The sequence below is a fragment of the Tympanuchus pallidicinctus genome, unplaced genomic scaffold, assembly GCF_026119805.1.
Source record: "Tympanuchus pallidicinctus isolate F22 unplaced genomic scaffold, pur_lepc_1.0 scaffold3, whole genome shotgun sequence".
Taxonomy (NCBI): Eukaryota; Metazoa; Chordata; class Aves; order Galliformes; family Phasianidae; genus Tympanuchus; species Tympanuchus pallidicinctus.
Genome location: NW_026294747.1, coordinates 24,283,858 through 24,301,518, shown reverse-complemented (window position 1 = coordinate 24,301,518; position 17,661 = coordinate 24,283,858). Strand labels below are relative to the sequence as shown.

General features: G+C 39.6%; 1 protein-coding gene across 12 annotated transcripts in view; it reads right to left on the bottom strand.

Annotated features, from left to right (window-relative positions):
* The window catches only part of MGA (MAX dimerization protein MGA), a 59,700-nt gene that overhangs the window by 7,567 nt on the left and 34,472 nt on the right, over nt 1–17,661 (bottom strand). For 7 of the 12 annotated variants that reach the window (XM_052693090.1, XM_052693087.1, XM_052693088.1 and 4 more), the window contains 7 exons: nt 17,014–17,643; nt 16,171–16,491; nt 13,560–15,247; nt 4,892–5,016; nt 3,511–3,562; nt 1,746–1,931; nt 509–620 (listed from right to left, as the gene is read on the bottom strand). In XM_052693090.1, the coding sequence (XP_052549050.1) occupies nt 509–620; nt 1,746–1,931; nt 3,511–3,562; nt 4,892–5,016; nt 13,560–15,247; nt 16,171–16,491; nt 17,014–17,643 (3,114 nt within the window). Of the gene's footprint in view, nt 1–508; nt 621–1,745; nt 1,932–3,510; nt 3,563–4,891; nt 5,017–13,559; nt 15,248–16,170; nt 16,492–17,013; nt 17,644–17,661 lie in introns of those variants that run through there. The other 5 variants (XM_052693082.1, XM_052693083.1, XR_008209001.1 and 2 more) reach the window with 5 other exon arrangements.

Below are 17,661 nucleotides of genomic sequence, written 5' to 3'. Positions count from 1 at the left end.
AGCTCAGGATATTCTGTGATTCCACGGGTCTCAAATCTCCTCACTGAGCAGCAGCTCAGAATACAGTGCAGTTCTGTTTTACAACAGGCTACCTCCTCCATCTAGGCAGTACAAGTGCTAGTTTTGGTACTGATGTTACCAAGAACATAACTGTGCATACTTACGAAGCAGTGAGCAGAAAAGCTGTTTTGGGAAGCAATCAGCGACAGAATTAATTTTTTTCCCCACTAAAACATACCCAGTAAACGAGAACTAAGGCCTATGTCTTGCAGCACAGAGATCTTTCTACATTTCCTTTAGGGACTAAGGAAAATAAAAGCATTTCTTATCAGTGTGAGTGTATCACACAGAGGCTTGGCAAGCCTGGCATCAAGGGCCTATCTAAATTTTATGTGAACATTAATGACTTACCCAGATCCTCCCAAGATTACTCTACTCTGTACCGCAATTGAAAGTGTTTTCTTTCTTTCATTATTCCATGTGGTTTCTATCTAAAAAACATCCTCACCTGAAAGTATGGAAACTTTTCGAATCAAAGTATCCTGTTTGCGCGCCAGTAAGTTCTTCTGTCCAGTAAGCTTATCTGCCTGATCTGTCAATCCCTGGATTTCATCAAAGGCCTAGAAAAACATCAGGAAAATGATTCATAAGTGAAGAACAGATAAAATTACAAAATATTTTTCCTCCCAATAAAGCTTTATGAAATTTACTTAGACATTCTGATCGTCGTGAGAAAGCAGGACTCAGAATCAGGATGTGAAGTGTATCAGATAAAGCTAGCTTTCCCTAAATGCAAGCTGAAAAGTGATAAACATACTGGTCACCCCTCCTCTCAAGTTCTTCTATTTTAAAGAAAAAAGTCTTTTATCTCACCATGTCAGGGTACAGCTGACAAACATAATTATGGACCTACAACTTAAATTTTGTTTCCTGACATTTATGTGATGGGGCAGTGCAAGTAAGCAGGTGACACAAAGTTGAGAGGAGTGGCAGACACACCAGAGGGTTCTGCTGTTATCCAGAATGAAATTAACAGGCTGGAGAAATAGGCCAACAAGAACTTCATGAGATTCACTGAGAAGTGCACCTGTAGTGGAACAGCTCTAGGCACCAGTATATACTGGGAGTCACCCAACTAAAAAGGAGCTTTGTAGAAGCTGGAAGAACCTGGAGGTCCAAACGAACACCAAGTTGAACGTAAGTCAGCAATATGCCTTTGCTACAAAGTAGACTAACAACACACTGTGCTATATTAAGCCAATTATTGTCAACAGTGCAGGGGGTGGTAATTCCCTCTTCTCAGCACTGGTGGTTTTCGGTCTTCTCAGCACTGGTGAGGCTATACCTAGAGTAGTGTCCAGTTCTGGGCTCCCTTGTACAAGAGAGGCACGGGTGTATCGAAACGAGTCGCAAGATGATGAAGGCATCTCTCCGATGAGAGAAGTCTGAGACTCTACAGTCTAGAGAAAGCTTGGCAGGGGATCTTATGAACATATATAAATACTTGAAGGGAGGGTAGAAAGAAGATGGGGGTGATTGTAGACAAGCCTGTGCTCTGAGGCTGTGGAGTCTCCCTCCTTTGAGCTCTTCAAAAGACGCCTGGACACAGGTTTGAACAACCGCCATGTGGCCCTGCCTCAGCAAGGGCTGGACCAGATGGCCTCCAGAGCTCCCTTCCAAACTCAACTACTCCGTGACACTTTGTTCAGGTTAAAGCTCCCTCACCTAGGCTTCAAAATACTCACCTGCTTGAGAATGTAGCATTTGGACACCTTGGAAAGACTGTGCAACCCCAGAGCTCTCTTCAGTTTTTCAAAGAGATCTCTCATTTCATTACGTCGCCGGCGTTCATTTGCTGTGTGTGTCTGGCGGTAATGAGCAAAAGCTTCTTCCTCAGACTTCTGCCTTCTGCTCCAGATTGGAGGATTCTGCTGGAAAAGTAACCATATGGACCAGTTAAATGAAAAAAAGGAAATGTAACAGCAAACTATTCAAAGGCATGCTTGATTTGCAATGTTTCACCAGACACCTGAAGACATCACATCATGCTATTCGTTTATTATGTCTTCATGAAAGCTCAGTGTCAGAAGCATGAAATGCCAACCAACCAAAAATGACCAACATAATCATATCAGTCCTAAAAGAAACAATCACGAGCAGCCCTTTCTATCTGCAAGCTTTCTATTTTTGCAGTACAAGGCTACACAGGTAAGCCACAACATTACAGCAAAATCACACATTTGACCCCAGTGTTTCTTCCCCATTTGTCAAAACTCATATAATAAATGAAAACATCCCATCATTTTTTTTCCCTGACATTAAACTAGTTTTGTTTGTATTTTGTTTGATGGGTAAATATAAATAGGAGCAAATAGACAAAAGACACTGTTGCTATTCATTACCCCAGACATCTACCAATTAAAAGACAGTGTTAAGGTCAGACTCTGATTTTGATTAATTTTGTTTTGTTTTGTGTTCAGAAAGCTTCACAGGTAACGACCACCCTTACAGGTTTGAAGATTTGGTTTTTTCAGCATTATTCCTACAGTTTTTTTAATTATTATATTTATTTCATGATGAAATAATACTTTAGAAGTCTTAATGTACTTTGACATCATTTTTGGGTCTACTACAAATCCCAGTGAATCAGGAGAAAGACTCCTCGGATTCAGCAATAATGTTTCTGAGTCCTCTGGCCTCAGGAGGAGTCTGAAGGCTGACTCTTTTGCCCTCACAGGCAGAATGAGCACAAGTAAGGCTGTAATTGCATCTGCTCTTCTGTTGGGCGCAGAATTCCTTTAAAGGAAGGGCCTCTTGTCAGTTTCAAGGGCAGAGGGAATAATAACTGAGGAGGCAATGTGCCCTGTAACCCATCCTCATCTCAGGCAAAAACGTATGCACCAGTCTGCTCTAATACGCAAAACATTCACCAAATTCACAATACACCTCAAACCCCACCCTCCCAACAGGCAGCTTTAAACCTGACTTCAGGTGCACTGCTGACAGTTATCACAGACAATTAGTGAAACGTGCCTTAAAGTGACCCTAATATATAGCATAAGTTCAGAAGGACTGCAACAAGTTTAGGTTTGAAAGGCTTCTGCACTGTCTTTAACTTGCCTAAGGACATATTATTTAAACTGTTTTCAGAAATCCTTTGCCCTATGCTGCAGTCTGTATAATCCTACATATTACTGTCTTATATATTTTATGGGTGCCGTAGACATTGTTTACACCAAAATCACAGAACCTAAGAGAACATAATAGCAAGTAAGAGGCAGATATTTCTCCTGTACAAGAAATGGAGTGAGAAATCACCGATGGCAGTTGCGCTCCTTTTTTCTTTAATGAGATTTTACTGCCTCCCCCTTCCCCAACATGTATTTGGTTTCTTGCATTTAATCATAAATAACACAGGAGGTAGATAAATTGCATTGGAGTTGAGCTCGAGATGAAAATTTATCTTTAAAATGGAGATGTGATACCAAAAGGAAAGAGGAGAGCATATACCTTCGTAGGACTTTCTGTTAATTTTTCATCCGAAGAATTACGAGCATGGTATCTGGAAGAAAGGTAGAAAGTTTTTCCCAACACTACTCATCTCATGCACTCTATCCTCGTTAAGTATATTGAAACAGCCTAGAATTGCTCATTTTTATCCCCTGAAATAAACTTTTCCTTTTAACTACATGAAAGCAGAACACTGTTGAGCTTTCTCAAGGAAGTCAACTATCTTCAATGCCATCGTTCTGGAAAAAAAAATAAAAATCAGCTGTTCCAAAAGCTGTGAAATTAGTCCACAGTTCAACAGTAAATTAAGTCAGTGTCTGTTAACTTCAGAAAGTATTTCTATTTGATTTTAGATAGTATTCTGGCTGTTGTCTTCTTTTTGTAAACACAGATTAACACAGATGATACCATACCCCCAACCAAGACCAACCAATCAAAATCCTCACCTTCATTTCTATCCTAACGTATAAAAACAGCTTCCTCATATTATTTCTCAGGCATTGAAGAAAACAAAGAACAACACACATATGAAATAATTATTTGTACAAAACATACGATCTAGTTTTCCCACTGAAGGATCTTGACAACTGATAGAGCATAGCTCTGTTGCTCTCTAAGAATAAAAACTGAGCTGTATCTCTGCAAGGAAAAAAGAAGAATCATCTGGGAGGCACAGATTAATTCCCATCAGATTGTTTCTTAAATTTTTATAAAGTTCTTCAAAGTTTTCCCTTACTTTGATACAGCTGAGGAATAGCCATGACCATCTTCACATACTTTATTCAAAGTTAACAGTGTTTTTACTTTGCTTTGTCATTATAAATGCAAATGTAGCAGCAGCAGCAACAAATAAAAACAGAATAAAAAAAGAGCCAAGCTATCCAACCATGGCAGACTACATACGAATAAGAAAAGGCTTTCTTCATCGGGGGCAGTGGTCCCAAAGTCAAAGCTTTCATTTACAGGATCATGGATGAAATCCATGACTGCTCCTGCCTAGAAATCTACCAGCAAGAATAAACAAAACAAAAGCTTGCAAAATCATATTTAAAAGCAAGGTGACCACGATTATAATATTCAGTAGAATATTCAGCAGAAAGGGTACTGATAAATATTACACATTACAAGATATATATCCTCAGGAACAAATCAATTACAGAGAAATTTAAAAAACAAAACAAAACAAAAGCAAAGATACCTCAAATCTACTCTTAGTTCTGACAGCCCCATCCTCACAGACACCAAGATGCACCAACGCTTAGGAAAACCTGGCAAGCCTTGCTTTATCTTACCATTACGTGAAATCTCTTGTTTAATAGGCTTACTCAGTGTCAGCTCAGCAATAAAATACAAAACTGTAGTGCTCTCCATGGATGCTTACTTCTCTTTGGAAGGTTGGATATTAGCAGCTGTGGCCTTCAGACGGGCAATGTTAATCTTCTCTGAAAGCTCCTCCACGGTCTCAATGTCCACCTGCTCGTCATCCTCACTGTATTCACACGCATCCTGGAACAGTTTTTGTTTTGTTTTTTAAAAATGAGTATCTACTTAGCAATAGAGCTCAGGCCAAAACAAGTTGCACTTCAGTCTCAAAACATTGTAACATTAAGAACCTTTAGAGAACAGCACTCTTCAACTACACCGCCCAATCAACAGCGCTAAGCAGGCGGTAAAGCAACTGTCACCTGAGGAAAGCCTCACACAGCAACTTCACAAAGTTCATGTCAGCAAAATCCACCTCTGTCATTTGTGCGTTTAATGTTAGTTTGATAAAGAGCTTTCAGAGGACAGATTTCCTGCCCACATTTCAAATAAGGCCAAACTACCTTTACAACCATCTACTGTAGACTTGCTAATTAACACTGATTTGAGTTGAAATAGTATGGTAATGGTGCTTTCACACCTAAGAGCAACAGGCAGAACATCATGAAACTGGGCTTCTTTGAGTCATATAGAAAACTTCTTAGGTGATAAAGATTGTCTTTTTTGCTCTTTCTAAAAAACTGACCTATAATTATTTTAAATATTCAGAAGTTCCTCAGAAGTACTATTTCTCCACACTCTACTGACTCAAAAAACTTGATCATCACCTGTGAAGACAGAGCAAGAGTGCCACTGCAGAGCTATAACTGTTAAACACTAACCCTGTGGCCATTTTCAGCACCAAGTTATCCTCCCCACAAACAAAATGAGCCTTATTCAAGCAACTTTTTTTTTATTACAGCTTTCGTTATTTAATTATTATAAAGTGTGGGTTTTCTTACAGAATGCAGATCTTTCTCCTTCTACAGTAAGAAAATACCATTAAATCTCCAATTCTCTGTTCTACTCGTCTCAGTTCCCTGAAGAACTCCACCTCACCCTCCTTCTTCCCCTCTCTCCTGTCTTTCCTTCCTTCTTTCTTTTTTGGGATTTGTAATCTCCTCCTTCACTGAACCGAATACTTACCTGAAACTATGTAAATAGTTAATCACAAAAACCACTAGAGAACAGAATATGAAAAAGGCAATATGCAGTACCAGAAGGCCTCTAATAAATGCCAGTTTTATAGATTATCTGCAGCTCATTAGTGATAGAGCACAGTTACACTGCTGTTCTGGGAAACTTATTAGAAAGGAGAAAGCATTGCATTTTCTCAGTTGGACATGGATTAGACTATAGTGATGTAATAAAAATAATAATAAAAAATAAGAGTGGCCTAAATTATCCCAAAAGCATAACTAACGTATTGTTGATGATGAATACTTACTATTATCACTCATGAAATTTATACCTGTGAAGTTCTTAGCTATGGTAACTGAAACATTCCCGATTTACAGCCAGGAGCAACTCTTTGCTGCTGATTTCCTTTTTGACAGAGGACTATGATCTCTGACAGCTTTCAGTGTGACACAGTAAAGAGTGCAGTGAATTGCCCTGTTAGTTCCCAGCACCCCATTAGAGTGACCACTACATGCTGCCAAAGAAAATCATCTGTTTTTTTTTCCAAAGTCTTGTACAATAACATCCTCCATGGCTGTGTGATAGTGGCTACAGAAAACACCAACTGTTGTAAAAAATTATCTGCCCTCCTTTACTAATGCCTATGTTGGTAATATAGCCTTCAGTAAAGTATATAGTGTGTATGTGCAGAGAGAGAGAGAGAGAAAGTGTAAATGTGTTTATAATGTGTGTGTATATATATGTGTGCATACCACATCTACATAAACACACACATTACTGCCTACAGAATCTTCTAGTTTTCAAGTAGAATGAAACCACATAAAGTCCTCTATGTAATAAAAAAAGAAAAAAAAAAAAGACTCCTAACTACTATGTGTGCACAAACTGACTTCTTCCTGAACAGTGAACTATCAAGAAATTACCAATGAAATAAAGGAAGGTGAATCTCAGATTACCAGCTCCAGCTGATCCAGACCCAAGCAGAAAAGCATTCTCTCTTCAGCAAGCTGCTATGCACACTCCCTAGTAGTCAGTCCATAAAAGTCCATTCAGTTTTAAAAAAAAAAAAGTCATTTTTAAAAGTCCAGCTTTTAAAACATCACATCTTTTGCAAAAGGGATAGAAAAGAGCAAGGAGAGTGAACTCATGTGAGCAGCCACTATCCTTGGAGAACTGCTGCACTCGTTCTCTCAAAAGTGACAGTTCCAGCATAAGGAGGAATTAAACCAAATTCTCATCTGACTTTAGAAGTATGGTACTGGCATAGGCAGAAGCATAATGAACTGCTGTCACTCTCTGTGCCTAAAAGCCCACAGAATCCTTATTGCTTGCACCTTGTAAATGTTCCCCCACAAAGCGAGACTTGTTAGTGCTGGAGAGCAGAGCAGAGAGCAGAGCACTGAGAAAAAACACCATCTTTACTAATGAAGCAGTATGTATCCCTTGGAACTTGTGGGGCTGGTCATGAGCTCTGCTACCACCACTCCCCAGGGTAGACAGCGCAAGAATGAAGTCAAGAGATACCATATGGCTGGGACCTGGAGAGGCCCAACCACATACTGCCTGCAGTTGAGATCCAGAACATGGAGGCTACTGAAAATGAGACCCAGATGAGACCTTCGTTCACTTCTCCCTATATATTTTAATAGCTCACACATACTGCCTGTCATCAGGGTGCAGCTTTGCCGCATGCCTGGAAAGTGGGTCTGTATGCTTCCAGAAACTTCAAGTCCAACCATAAAAAATCTAACTTGACAAATATCACTTATCCATACAGACAGCAACTTTTCAACAGCTTCTCACATTTTATCCACTTGTTACAACCTTTGTCAATATTCAGCTTCAGTGAATGCTTTTTCATTTTGATTTAAATCAAGTTGCTCGGTTCTTAAGAAGACAGATGCATCCAAATTGCCTTTCAGTCAAGCCAGAACTGCATTTCCATTTGCCCGACTGAAAAGCAAAGAATGACCCATTTGAACAAGGTCACAAAACTGAAGAATATAAACTTGAGTCTGAAATTAAGGTCTGCTAACAGGGAAGAGAGGAGGGAAGGGTAAGCAAAACAAAACAAAACAAATTAGAAGTTGGAAGATACTAAAATTACACCTTTTTCCTAGAAGTGAACCTTCTGTGGAGCTTCAACAGGAAACAAGAACACATAGCTGCTTCCACAGCCTTTTTTTTTTTCTCTAAATTCTCTATGAGCACTTTAATTCTTTTTTGCTCCCCTTGGTCATTCATAAAACTTCCCTTGTTGTTGGAAACCCACAGATATCTTCTCTAGCGTTCCAATTTTATCCTGTGATTCCACATGCAAGAGATGCATAGAGTTTCTCTTAAGAGGGTGAAGCTGTGCAGGGAAGGGGGTTTCTGTAGGGTCACTCTAAAGATGCTAAGATTCAGAGTGAGGAAAAAAAGACACCCATGAAATTAACTTCTATTAGAACCGTTATCATGGTAAAGCTGTTGAGTGCTGACAAGTTGCCTTGGGTTAACCAAAGGGTTGGGAGAAATGATCCAGCTAGAGTTGTTTTCATGGTGAAACTTCTTACATATTATTAAACTAGAAAAATAATATTCAAAACCTGAGGCATAGTGTATTTTTCAAAGAAGACAGAGTAACTCTCCACTGACCACTAAGAACATCATATCTCTAAATTTACAAGTTCTGTCTGTAAACATATATAGAACAATCATCATTTTTTCTTCTTACTTTTAACAACAAAGGCAAGAATGCTTCAGGATGAAAAGTCTTTCCTCTCTAATTCTTTTTCCTGACTTCCCAGTACTAGGAAATACATCACCATTACATATAACTAAGTTCACTTCTTAAGTTCTGCCACGAGATCAGCTATATCCAACACATATAGTAATAATCCTCCATTGGCCAAATTCTCTGTGTAGCCTAGCATGAATGACTTCTGCTCTGGTTTCAACTTCTAAAGAGCTTGTGGAAGCCTCACCTTTCTAATGTTAGCTCTCCTGCAAGTCCCACAGTTCAGAGAACCACAGAATTTCTGGGTCAGAAGGGACCTTAAAGCTCATCCAGTTTCAACTCCTTACCATTGCACTGGGTAGCAAAACTTCCTGCTAGACCAGGTTGCCCCAAGCACCACTCTATCTGGTTCTGAATATTTTTTCCCTAGTTGTGTCATCCACAGTTTTTCTATGCAACCTGTTTGTCACTCTCATAGCAAGAAATTCCTTCCTCTTATCAACCCTAAATCCAGCCTCTTCTAGTTTAAAACTGTAACTCCAGTCTTGATCTTTGTGTTAAGTTTTTCTGCATTGGTGCACAACAGGTCCAGCAACATATCTCCTCTGATTGGGCCTTCTATCTGTTCTGGGAAGTTATCCTCAATGCATTCCAGCAGCTATAAAGCTTCTAAAGGCCACTGACCTTAAAAAAAAAATGGGGACACAAAAGGAACAATCCTGCACTAAAAGTCTAAAATTGCTAAAGAAACATCAGCACTTTTCCCCTCTCAGCACTTCAATGCTGGTTTCTAAGGACATTCTTCTTCATGTCTGCTCTTCTTCTGCATCTGTCAGCCTACTTCCCTCTGAACACCAAATTGCCTAATGGCAGTGGGTCTTGTGTGACAGTGATAAGAAGGAAGATAGATAACAGATGTCCTTAGAAACTACCAGAGGAAATCCTTCATTTTTGGATCTGCCTTGTACTCTAGTGTCTGCAGTTCTCACATGTGACACGCCTGTATCAAAAGCTCTGGACACCTCAGCATTTGCTAAACCTCGGATCATCCAAAAGCATATCACTTGAGCTTATTAAACTTACAGTGCTACCATCACTTGTAATGGTTTATCACAATTTTAAGAACCACTGAGTTACTACAACATTCTGAAGAAAATACCTTGCCAGGCAATGAGAGGCTACTTTTACACTAGCAATTAAACAAGACTATAGGACTCTATTATCCATAGCATTAAACTATCAGAACAACTCCTGATAAGTCTTAGCTTAAACAAACAACCACTCATGAACAATTCACATGATTTGTGACATAGGTCAGGACAAGCAGCCGTTTAATGTAATGCCTTGGAGAGCAGGCATTTAACATTATGTCTCAGAGACTGCACCAGAACTTATTAAAAAAAAAAAGGCTCCTGACATTGACTAGTTTGTTTGCAGTGATATACTTAAAAGGTTTTATTCATACCACCAAACCCCAGAGGATCATCACCCCTAGGCTTCTCTTGATGCAGTTCAAGGTAAAAAAATGAAAAAGGGCAGAGGTACCCATCTTAAGGAGCTCATCTTTTTGTTGAGCAGAGAATTCTACAAGAGTTTCTTAAGTGCAGAGAGCTAGCAAGAGGTAACAATCTAATGGGCATCAACGTGCAAAATTAGGAGCAAGAAAGTCACTACTGCAATGAAAACCTCACAGGGAAACCTACTAAAAAACAAAACAAACAAACAAAAAAAAACCAGTGACAGCTAAAATACAGGTAAGTAGCAATCATCCTGAATCTTACTGGAGTTCTCTGGGATTTTTTTTAGCACTACTTCCTGAATACCTAAAATCAGCCTAGATTCCAAACTAGTAGTGACAGATCGGTCAGTATTTTCACTAAGCAGAAGTATTAGTGGAGATGCATGCACACTGTGCTTCTGTGTTTCTAACAGCTAAATGTAACAGATGAAATTCATGCTGTTATCTGTTCACATAAACTGACTTCAGCCAGTCTGACAGGCAATAACAACGCAGCCTGTCCTGTAAGCACTATCCCAACAAGAGTGCAAATGGTCTACATGAAGCATATTCTTGCTGTCGTTTGAGGCACTGTCTGAAGCTCTGCAATGTAACTAAGAATTCTCAACCACTCAAAAGGTTTGCTGAACAGCCTGCTTCTGTTAAGAGTTTTTGTATTCTCTCTTTCATGGCTGCATTCTCTTTTTTCCCCAGTGTCTCCCCAGTAAAACTTATTATGGGGAGGAGGCATAAGCCAAAATCAAAGAAACGTCTGCTACAACACAGCTGTCCAAACTTTCCTGACAAGGATGGGTAAATTAAAATAAAGAGGTTCACTACAATGGTAAGAATGCTTTTGGACAATAACTTCTTGCTAGAGGAGTATTACAGCAATTTTTTATTTTTTATTTTTTTTCCTGAATGGGCTGAAGGTCTCCAACATAAAAGCCTGGATTTCTACGTTGGATAACTGTATTTTAAGTATACTTGTCTCTTGAAACAAAATTACTACCCTGTACATTCCTCCATAAGAAGCAATAAAAATACCTTGAAAAACCTGTCTACTCATTAACAAGGACTGGACTCAGGTATCTGCAGTCCTTTACAAAGGACTACTGCTCCGAATACACGCTCAATACTGGGTCTTCACAACCTTAAGAACTAGCATAAACTTGATCAACTCTCTGTCACAGGAATGCCACTTTAACTAGCGCCATTTTCTCTTGAGGAAGACGTTTGTTCGGATCCCTAAACCACTCTTTAGAAATCTTCTCTAAGCTCCTTCAAATTATATTAACCACAAAGCTTGAGTGTAACTCTTAAGAGTTGAGCAGCTCCAACTCTTCTGAGGTCTTTCAGGAGGAATAATCTTAGAAGCAGTTCTACACAGAGCAATGCAGAAGGCTTAACACTAACCCACTTTCATACTCCTACTTTAGTTCTGTGTTTTCAGGCCACCAGTGATAATCAGCCCATCTTCCTCAAGAAATAAAGAAACAACCATAACCAGCACATCTCAGGAGCACAGGAAAGGGAATGATCAATCAAGAAGTACTTTCCTCATTCTGTTATCTACTGAAGACCTCATCAGTAGTAATAAGAAAATAAATAAATACAAATACCTAACTGCAATTCTCCCAAACTGGTCTTCCTGGCTGCTTCAGGTCTTATTGAGAAAAATATATTCTTATCAACAAGCACCCCGTGCAAAAGACTACAGACTTACTCATCTAGATTTAAACTGAATTCTCCAGTAGGCATTTGACATATTAACTCAACCTGCAGGCAGCACACACTGACACATCAAGAATTCACCCAAATTCTGAAATGCTTTTAAAATTTCTCTTCAAGATCTCAATGCCCAGCCTTGCTGCTCTATAACTAAAGCTAGTTTAATCAAGTTTGTATAAACTTATAGTAAATACTTAGAAAATACCTTATATGGTTCCCTGAACTGTACTGATCACTTCCAAAATATGCAAAATGCACTTCTTCTAAAACAAATTCTTCTTAGAATCTCTGATAATTAGTTTTATCATTCTTTCAGAGGACAGAAGAAAAACAGATCTTTAAAACATCAATCCTGGCAACAGGCTACTCTGTGACCAAGACACTGTATTTATTATCTGTTGGTAAACAACAGATAATTAAGACTACTTTGTCTGAAGGATTTATTGGGCAACTGACAACTATGAGCTGTAGTTCTCTAAACTTAATGATAACACTGCTGAAGATACAGAACTGTCACACTGTCACCACCCCACTCAACACAAGACAGCAACAGCTCAGTTTTGCAAATTGGAAGAGCTTCCAAAAATCAGAGATGCTTTCATTTTCATCATCTTCATGCAGCTGGGATGCTACTATTACACCTGAAAATTGTGAGCTGGTACACCAATTGGTTTGTCTATTTTTTCTGTTTAATAAAATACAATCTTCAAAAGCTGTGGTTGCTGGTTCAACTGAGTTAGCCTGGGTATCATTATAAGAGGAAAAAGTCTAATTTGGTTTTCAATAGTAGACATAAGTTAATAGAGAAGGGATAAAAGAACTTTACATAATTGGAATTACATACCTAGAGCTTCACATTCTAACAACACTAATATAGTCTATCGTATTTTATTTGATTTACTCCCCAATTCTTCTCCCCTTTCACCTCTTTCTCCTTCTATCTCATCCTCCAAAAAGGCAAATTTCTTACGTCCATTTACACTGATCAGAAAAACCCAGCTCTGTGTATTTTAACAAACAGTACACTATTTCTGATACACCAAAAATACATGAAGTAGTTACGTGTATGATTGCTTCAGCTTCTGAATGAAATCAGACAGAAACTCTACTAGCATTAAAATGTAAACATACCTTACAAATATTAACCACATCACTTCCCTTATTCTGTGGCTTCTGTAGCCAGTTTCCTTTCTACTAAACACAGAATGACAGCTTTCAGTGCTCAAGGGGAATTCAAGGAACAATCTGAGCATTCCTTCCAGAAACAAAAGTTGACTAGTAAGAACTATGACAGCTGAGTAAAAGGAAACAGCTTAATATATGAGAAATACCAGACTGGTTAGTACATTTTAGAATCCTATGTCATATTAGGCAGAACCAAGTTGCTTTAGTCAATACAATAGCAACATCACATGCAACAGTTCTACTACAGCTGTTTCAATGTAACTCAGACTGAAAAACAGTATCTAAAAGGCCACTTAATGCTACTCATTAAAAAAAGAAAAGACGGGAAAAGTCAGAAACTTGGAAGCCATATCTAAGATTTCTAAAGAAACTGAAGCCTAGAACACAATTGTACTGTTTCCTTCAAATCCATGGGTTCAGACATGATAGTTGGTCAACTAAAAAAAGTCCCTTCATAAACAGTTAAATACTTACCACTTTTTCAACATCTATTTCCTCTTCACTTAAGAAATCAGAAGCACCATCCAGCATCTCATCAGCAGAATCATCAGTTTTTTCATCTTCTTCTTCATCATCATCATCATCATCATCTTCCTCTTCCATATAATCAGTTGTATCAGCAGTGGGCGTAGAGCTCTTTTTGTGATGCCTGGGTTCCTGTGCCTTCTGTCCAGGCATCAGGAAGTCACCTATATCAGATCTGTCAGCTTCGTTAGCTCCTTCACTTTTGTTTTCTGAAACAGGCGCAATGCTGGATATTTTGCTCCAAGAACTGTTAGCAGGTATTACAGTATCTTCAACTGTTTTGATCTCCTCCTGAGAATCAACAGCACCTTGCTCTTTGTTTTTACTGCTTTCCTGCGTGGCTATGTTGGTTCTGCCTTCCACGGTACTTATTACCTGCTTATCTCCCAAAGCATTACATTGCTCTTTTGTAGAACTTATTTCAGAGTTGCCTGGCTTTTTCTCTCTTAAGCTTTCTGCTTCTGCATAGGCCTTGCACTCTTCTTCCACTTTAGGCTGCACAAGACCATCCTGGAACTCTTTTTCGTTCTGAGGCAGTTCAGTTCCTGTCTGCTCTTTTTTGTTCTCCAGCTGTATATCTTGCTCTTGCTGCCTCCACGACTGCCCAGAACTTGCTTTGTTATTCTCCTTCATATGTGCCTGCACTTCATCCTCCTGTTCCTTAACTAGTTTATCTTCCCATTCAGCATGTATTTGGTCTTTTCCATGGTTCTTCAACTGTACAGTCTCTTGATCCTTGAGACCCTGTGGATGTACATCATTGAGAGGAGCAACTAGAGAATATTCTAATGATTCACAAACTGTTTCAGAGTTAGCTGAAACAGCCCCTACATTTTCAGAACAGACCAAATCCTTTTTCTCATCTGTGACTGCTTCCTCATCATTTGGCTTTTCACTGATGTATGAATGGTCAGAAGATATAACATCTGTGGAAACATCATTCTGAAGAGAGGGGCCATCATCACCAGAACCCTCAAGCACCTTTGAATCCTTCTCAAATGCCTCTAAAGCAGTGAAACTTTCAACAGGTGTGATTGTTCGAGACACTGATCCTTCAACATTATTTGACTGGTTTACTGACACCTCCTTTTCTTCTTTTTTGCCACTTGACTCTGCGGCCTCAGACTCTGCAACTTCACTCTCCTCTGCGTGCAAATCCTTCTCTGTTTCTGCTTGCTGAGCAGCACCTGAGTCATCTTTCTGGCTTATTTTCTTGGAGTCCTTCTTCATCTGCAGAGATGCAAAATGGTGAAGAATGGAGTTTGGTACAGTCTTCTGTCCTGGGAGCTGAAGTAAAGCAAAACTACCAGATTGTAAAGGTAAGACATTAGCATTCGAAGATGGCTGAACACCTGAGTTGCTAGTTATTTTTGATTCACTGGTGGTTTGATTTGTCACATTAGTAGTAGCAGGTGAGATCTTCAGAGTCACAGCGCCTGTTTGTGACACGTATCTTGTTACTGAAGGAGAAGGAGAAGATGCTTGAGTAGCTGGAGTGGACCTAGAGGATGACTTGGGTCCTGCAGTTTGTACAGTTGAATTTGTGACAGAAGGAGTGGAAGACACAGAGGAAGCAGAAGATACAGGTGGCTCGGGAGGCTTAGCAGGTGTAGGCAACCGAATTCCTACAACAGATCCTGTGAAGGAAAGAAAATATCAGCTTATACTTGCCCATATGATTTTCTTTTAGCACTTGATGCTGTACCAGAAGCAGCCAGCATTCTCATAGATTGTAATGTAACCAGCATCATAACAATTTCTCAGTGAAAAAATGGATGCTGCATAAAGTAAACTGTTCAGTTTCTACACAGAACATCTTAAAAAAATAATGAGGTGGTCACTCTGGAATGAACAGATGTAATGGTAAGCTATAGCATCGTTTTTTTTTTAATTGAAGAAAGCACTGTATTTTGCTGAGATTCTTTCCATTTTATTCTTCCCCACTTACAGAAAACAGGGAAATGGGGATTACTCTTAAGTAAAAGACGAATGTTTAATCTTTTTCTTTCTTCTTCCCGTAAAAACTTCCACAGAGAAAAAATATGACAAAATCACGTGATTATACCACAATCTTTTCCAACTTAACAAACCCATCAGTGCATTTGATTAGATACTCAAAACTCCTTTTAAAACAAGAAAAATAAGACCACTGGCAGCACGTTTCTCCTGTAACAGGCCAAGTCCTCAGAGCAGAAAGAACTTCAGTCCAATGAGACACAGCTAACAGCTTGTTCTCTTTCAAAGCATCTCCAGCAAGTATGATTTCTGAATTAGGAGATAATTTAAGTGATAATACAGTGACTAGGGCTCCTTTGTCACACACATGGACCCTTTTAGCTGCTGTGAAGAACTCCCAAGTGTTGGTAATTTAACTGCTAATTGCACTTTCTGCATCTTAGATGGGCTGAAGTTGCATTACTTCTGGGTAATTACACTAAACAGTCTTTACTCACACCCTGCTCTGTTACTTTCAGTATGATAAGCATCACAGATAGAAACGTGGTGTGACAAATCTAAGTAACACAACAGTCAGCCAAGAAAGAAACCCTGGACTTTGTACCTGGATTGCGGAACATCACTGGCTGCTGCACGTTAGGCTGGGCACTGGGCTGGGCACCCGGAGCTCGAAAATGCTGCAGTGGGACAAGCTGAATTATCTGTCCATTAGGATGCCTGAACAGGTTCACACCACCAGGGCTTCTGAGAGGCTGAAGAACCATTCTCTGTTTCTGAGGAAGTTGCACGTTGTTTAATGGTCGCAAAGCAGGGGACGTCTGAGGCACCGGAATCAACAACAGTCGCGGTCCTACACGTTTCTCTGTTCCAGGAGGTATCTTTGGAGGAGTCTTATTTACAGCTTGCGCTTGAGGAGCAGCATCTTCTAAAACATTTTCAAAAGTTACATAAAATCAGGTTAAGAAAACATACTATAAATCAGGCATTATTCTTAAATCAAGCACAGATGTTTTAGAAACAACTGGATCTTTAGATGCATGTCTAGTTGTCAACCATGACTCAGAAAACTCCCAAGTAACACTGAAAAGATAATTCTACACCTACTTCTTCAATTCTATACTAACAGTGAAATCATAGCAGTCACAGCAATAACTGTGCTACACATTTCTATCAGCCAAGAAACAATGGGAGACTTCAAGCTCGTTTCATAGCAGATACTGACCAGATAACGACCTTTTTTTTTTCCCTTCTCTAGTAGTTTTGGCTAGGTTGGAATAAAACAGGCCATTTAAGAAACTACATTTTTTATTCCATTTTGGAAATAACGGTGAGACATGTGAGTCTACACTTAAATTGGGTTCTGCAATTGCATACCATGTCCCAACAATGAATGAGGAAAGAAAAAAGCGAGCATTTGCAACAGTAGGCTGAAGCAGACAAGTCTTACCTCTTTTTGGAGCTATTGAAGGAGCTGACTTCACTCCTGACAATATTATCGGAACAGAGCTGACAGAGGAAGCTGGCGTGGTCACCGCAGACGTAGCCACTGCAGTTGTTAGAACAACTGTAGAAGGGGATGTTGTGATAACAGGACAAGTAATTGTTGATGCTGTTACTACAGTAGGGAGTGACAGAGTTGGTACTGGGGCAGCAACCACAGTTGCTTTGGTTACGTTCACAGTGGTGGTAGGAGTGGCAGATGAGGAAGTGGTGCAAGTGTTGGTTCCAGGTGTTGCAGAAGCACCTGTGACTGTAATTGCAGGAGGAGAGGAGGCAGGTTCACTAGCTCTTGTTTGGCTAGGAGCAGACACAGTAGATGGTGCCACACTGGTACTTTCTACAGTTACAGGAAAAGTGGTGGTGGCTGTAGTGACCCCAGGAGAGATAGTGCAGTGAGCTGGAGACAGACTTGTGGGAACCACAGGGGTGACAACCATTATTGGTGTAGGACTGATACTGAGCTTCTGTGGCCCTGACAGAGGCTGGCATGTGCTCACTGAAGGAATCTTCTGCTGCAGAACTCCAACTTTGTTCATCACAAACTTTGTGAACACACCACCAGGTGAGGGTCGAGCAGCTGCAAATAAAAACTTGC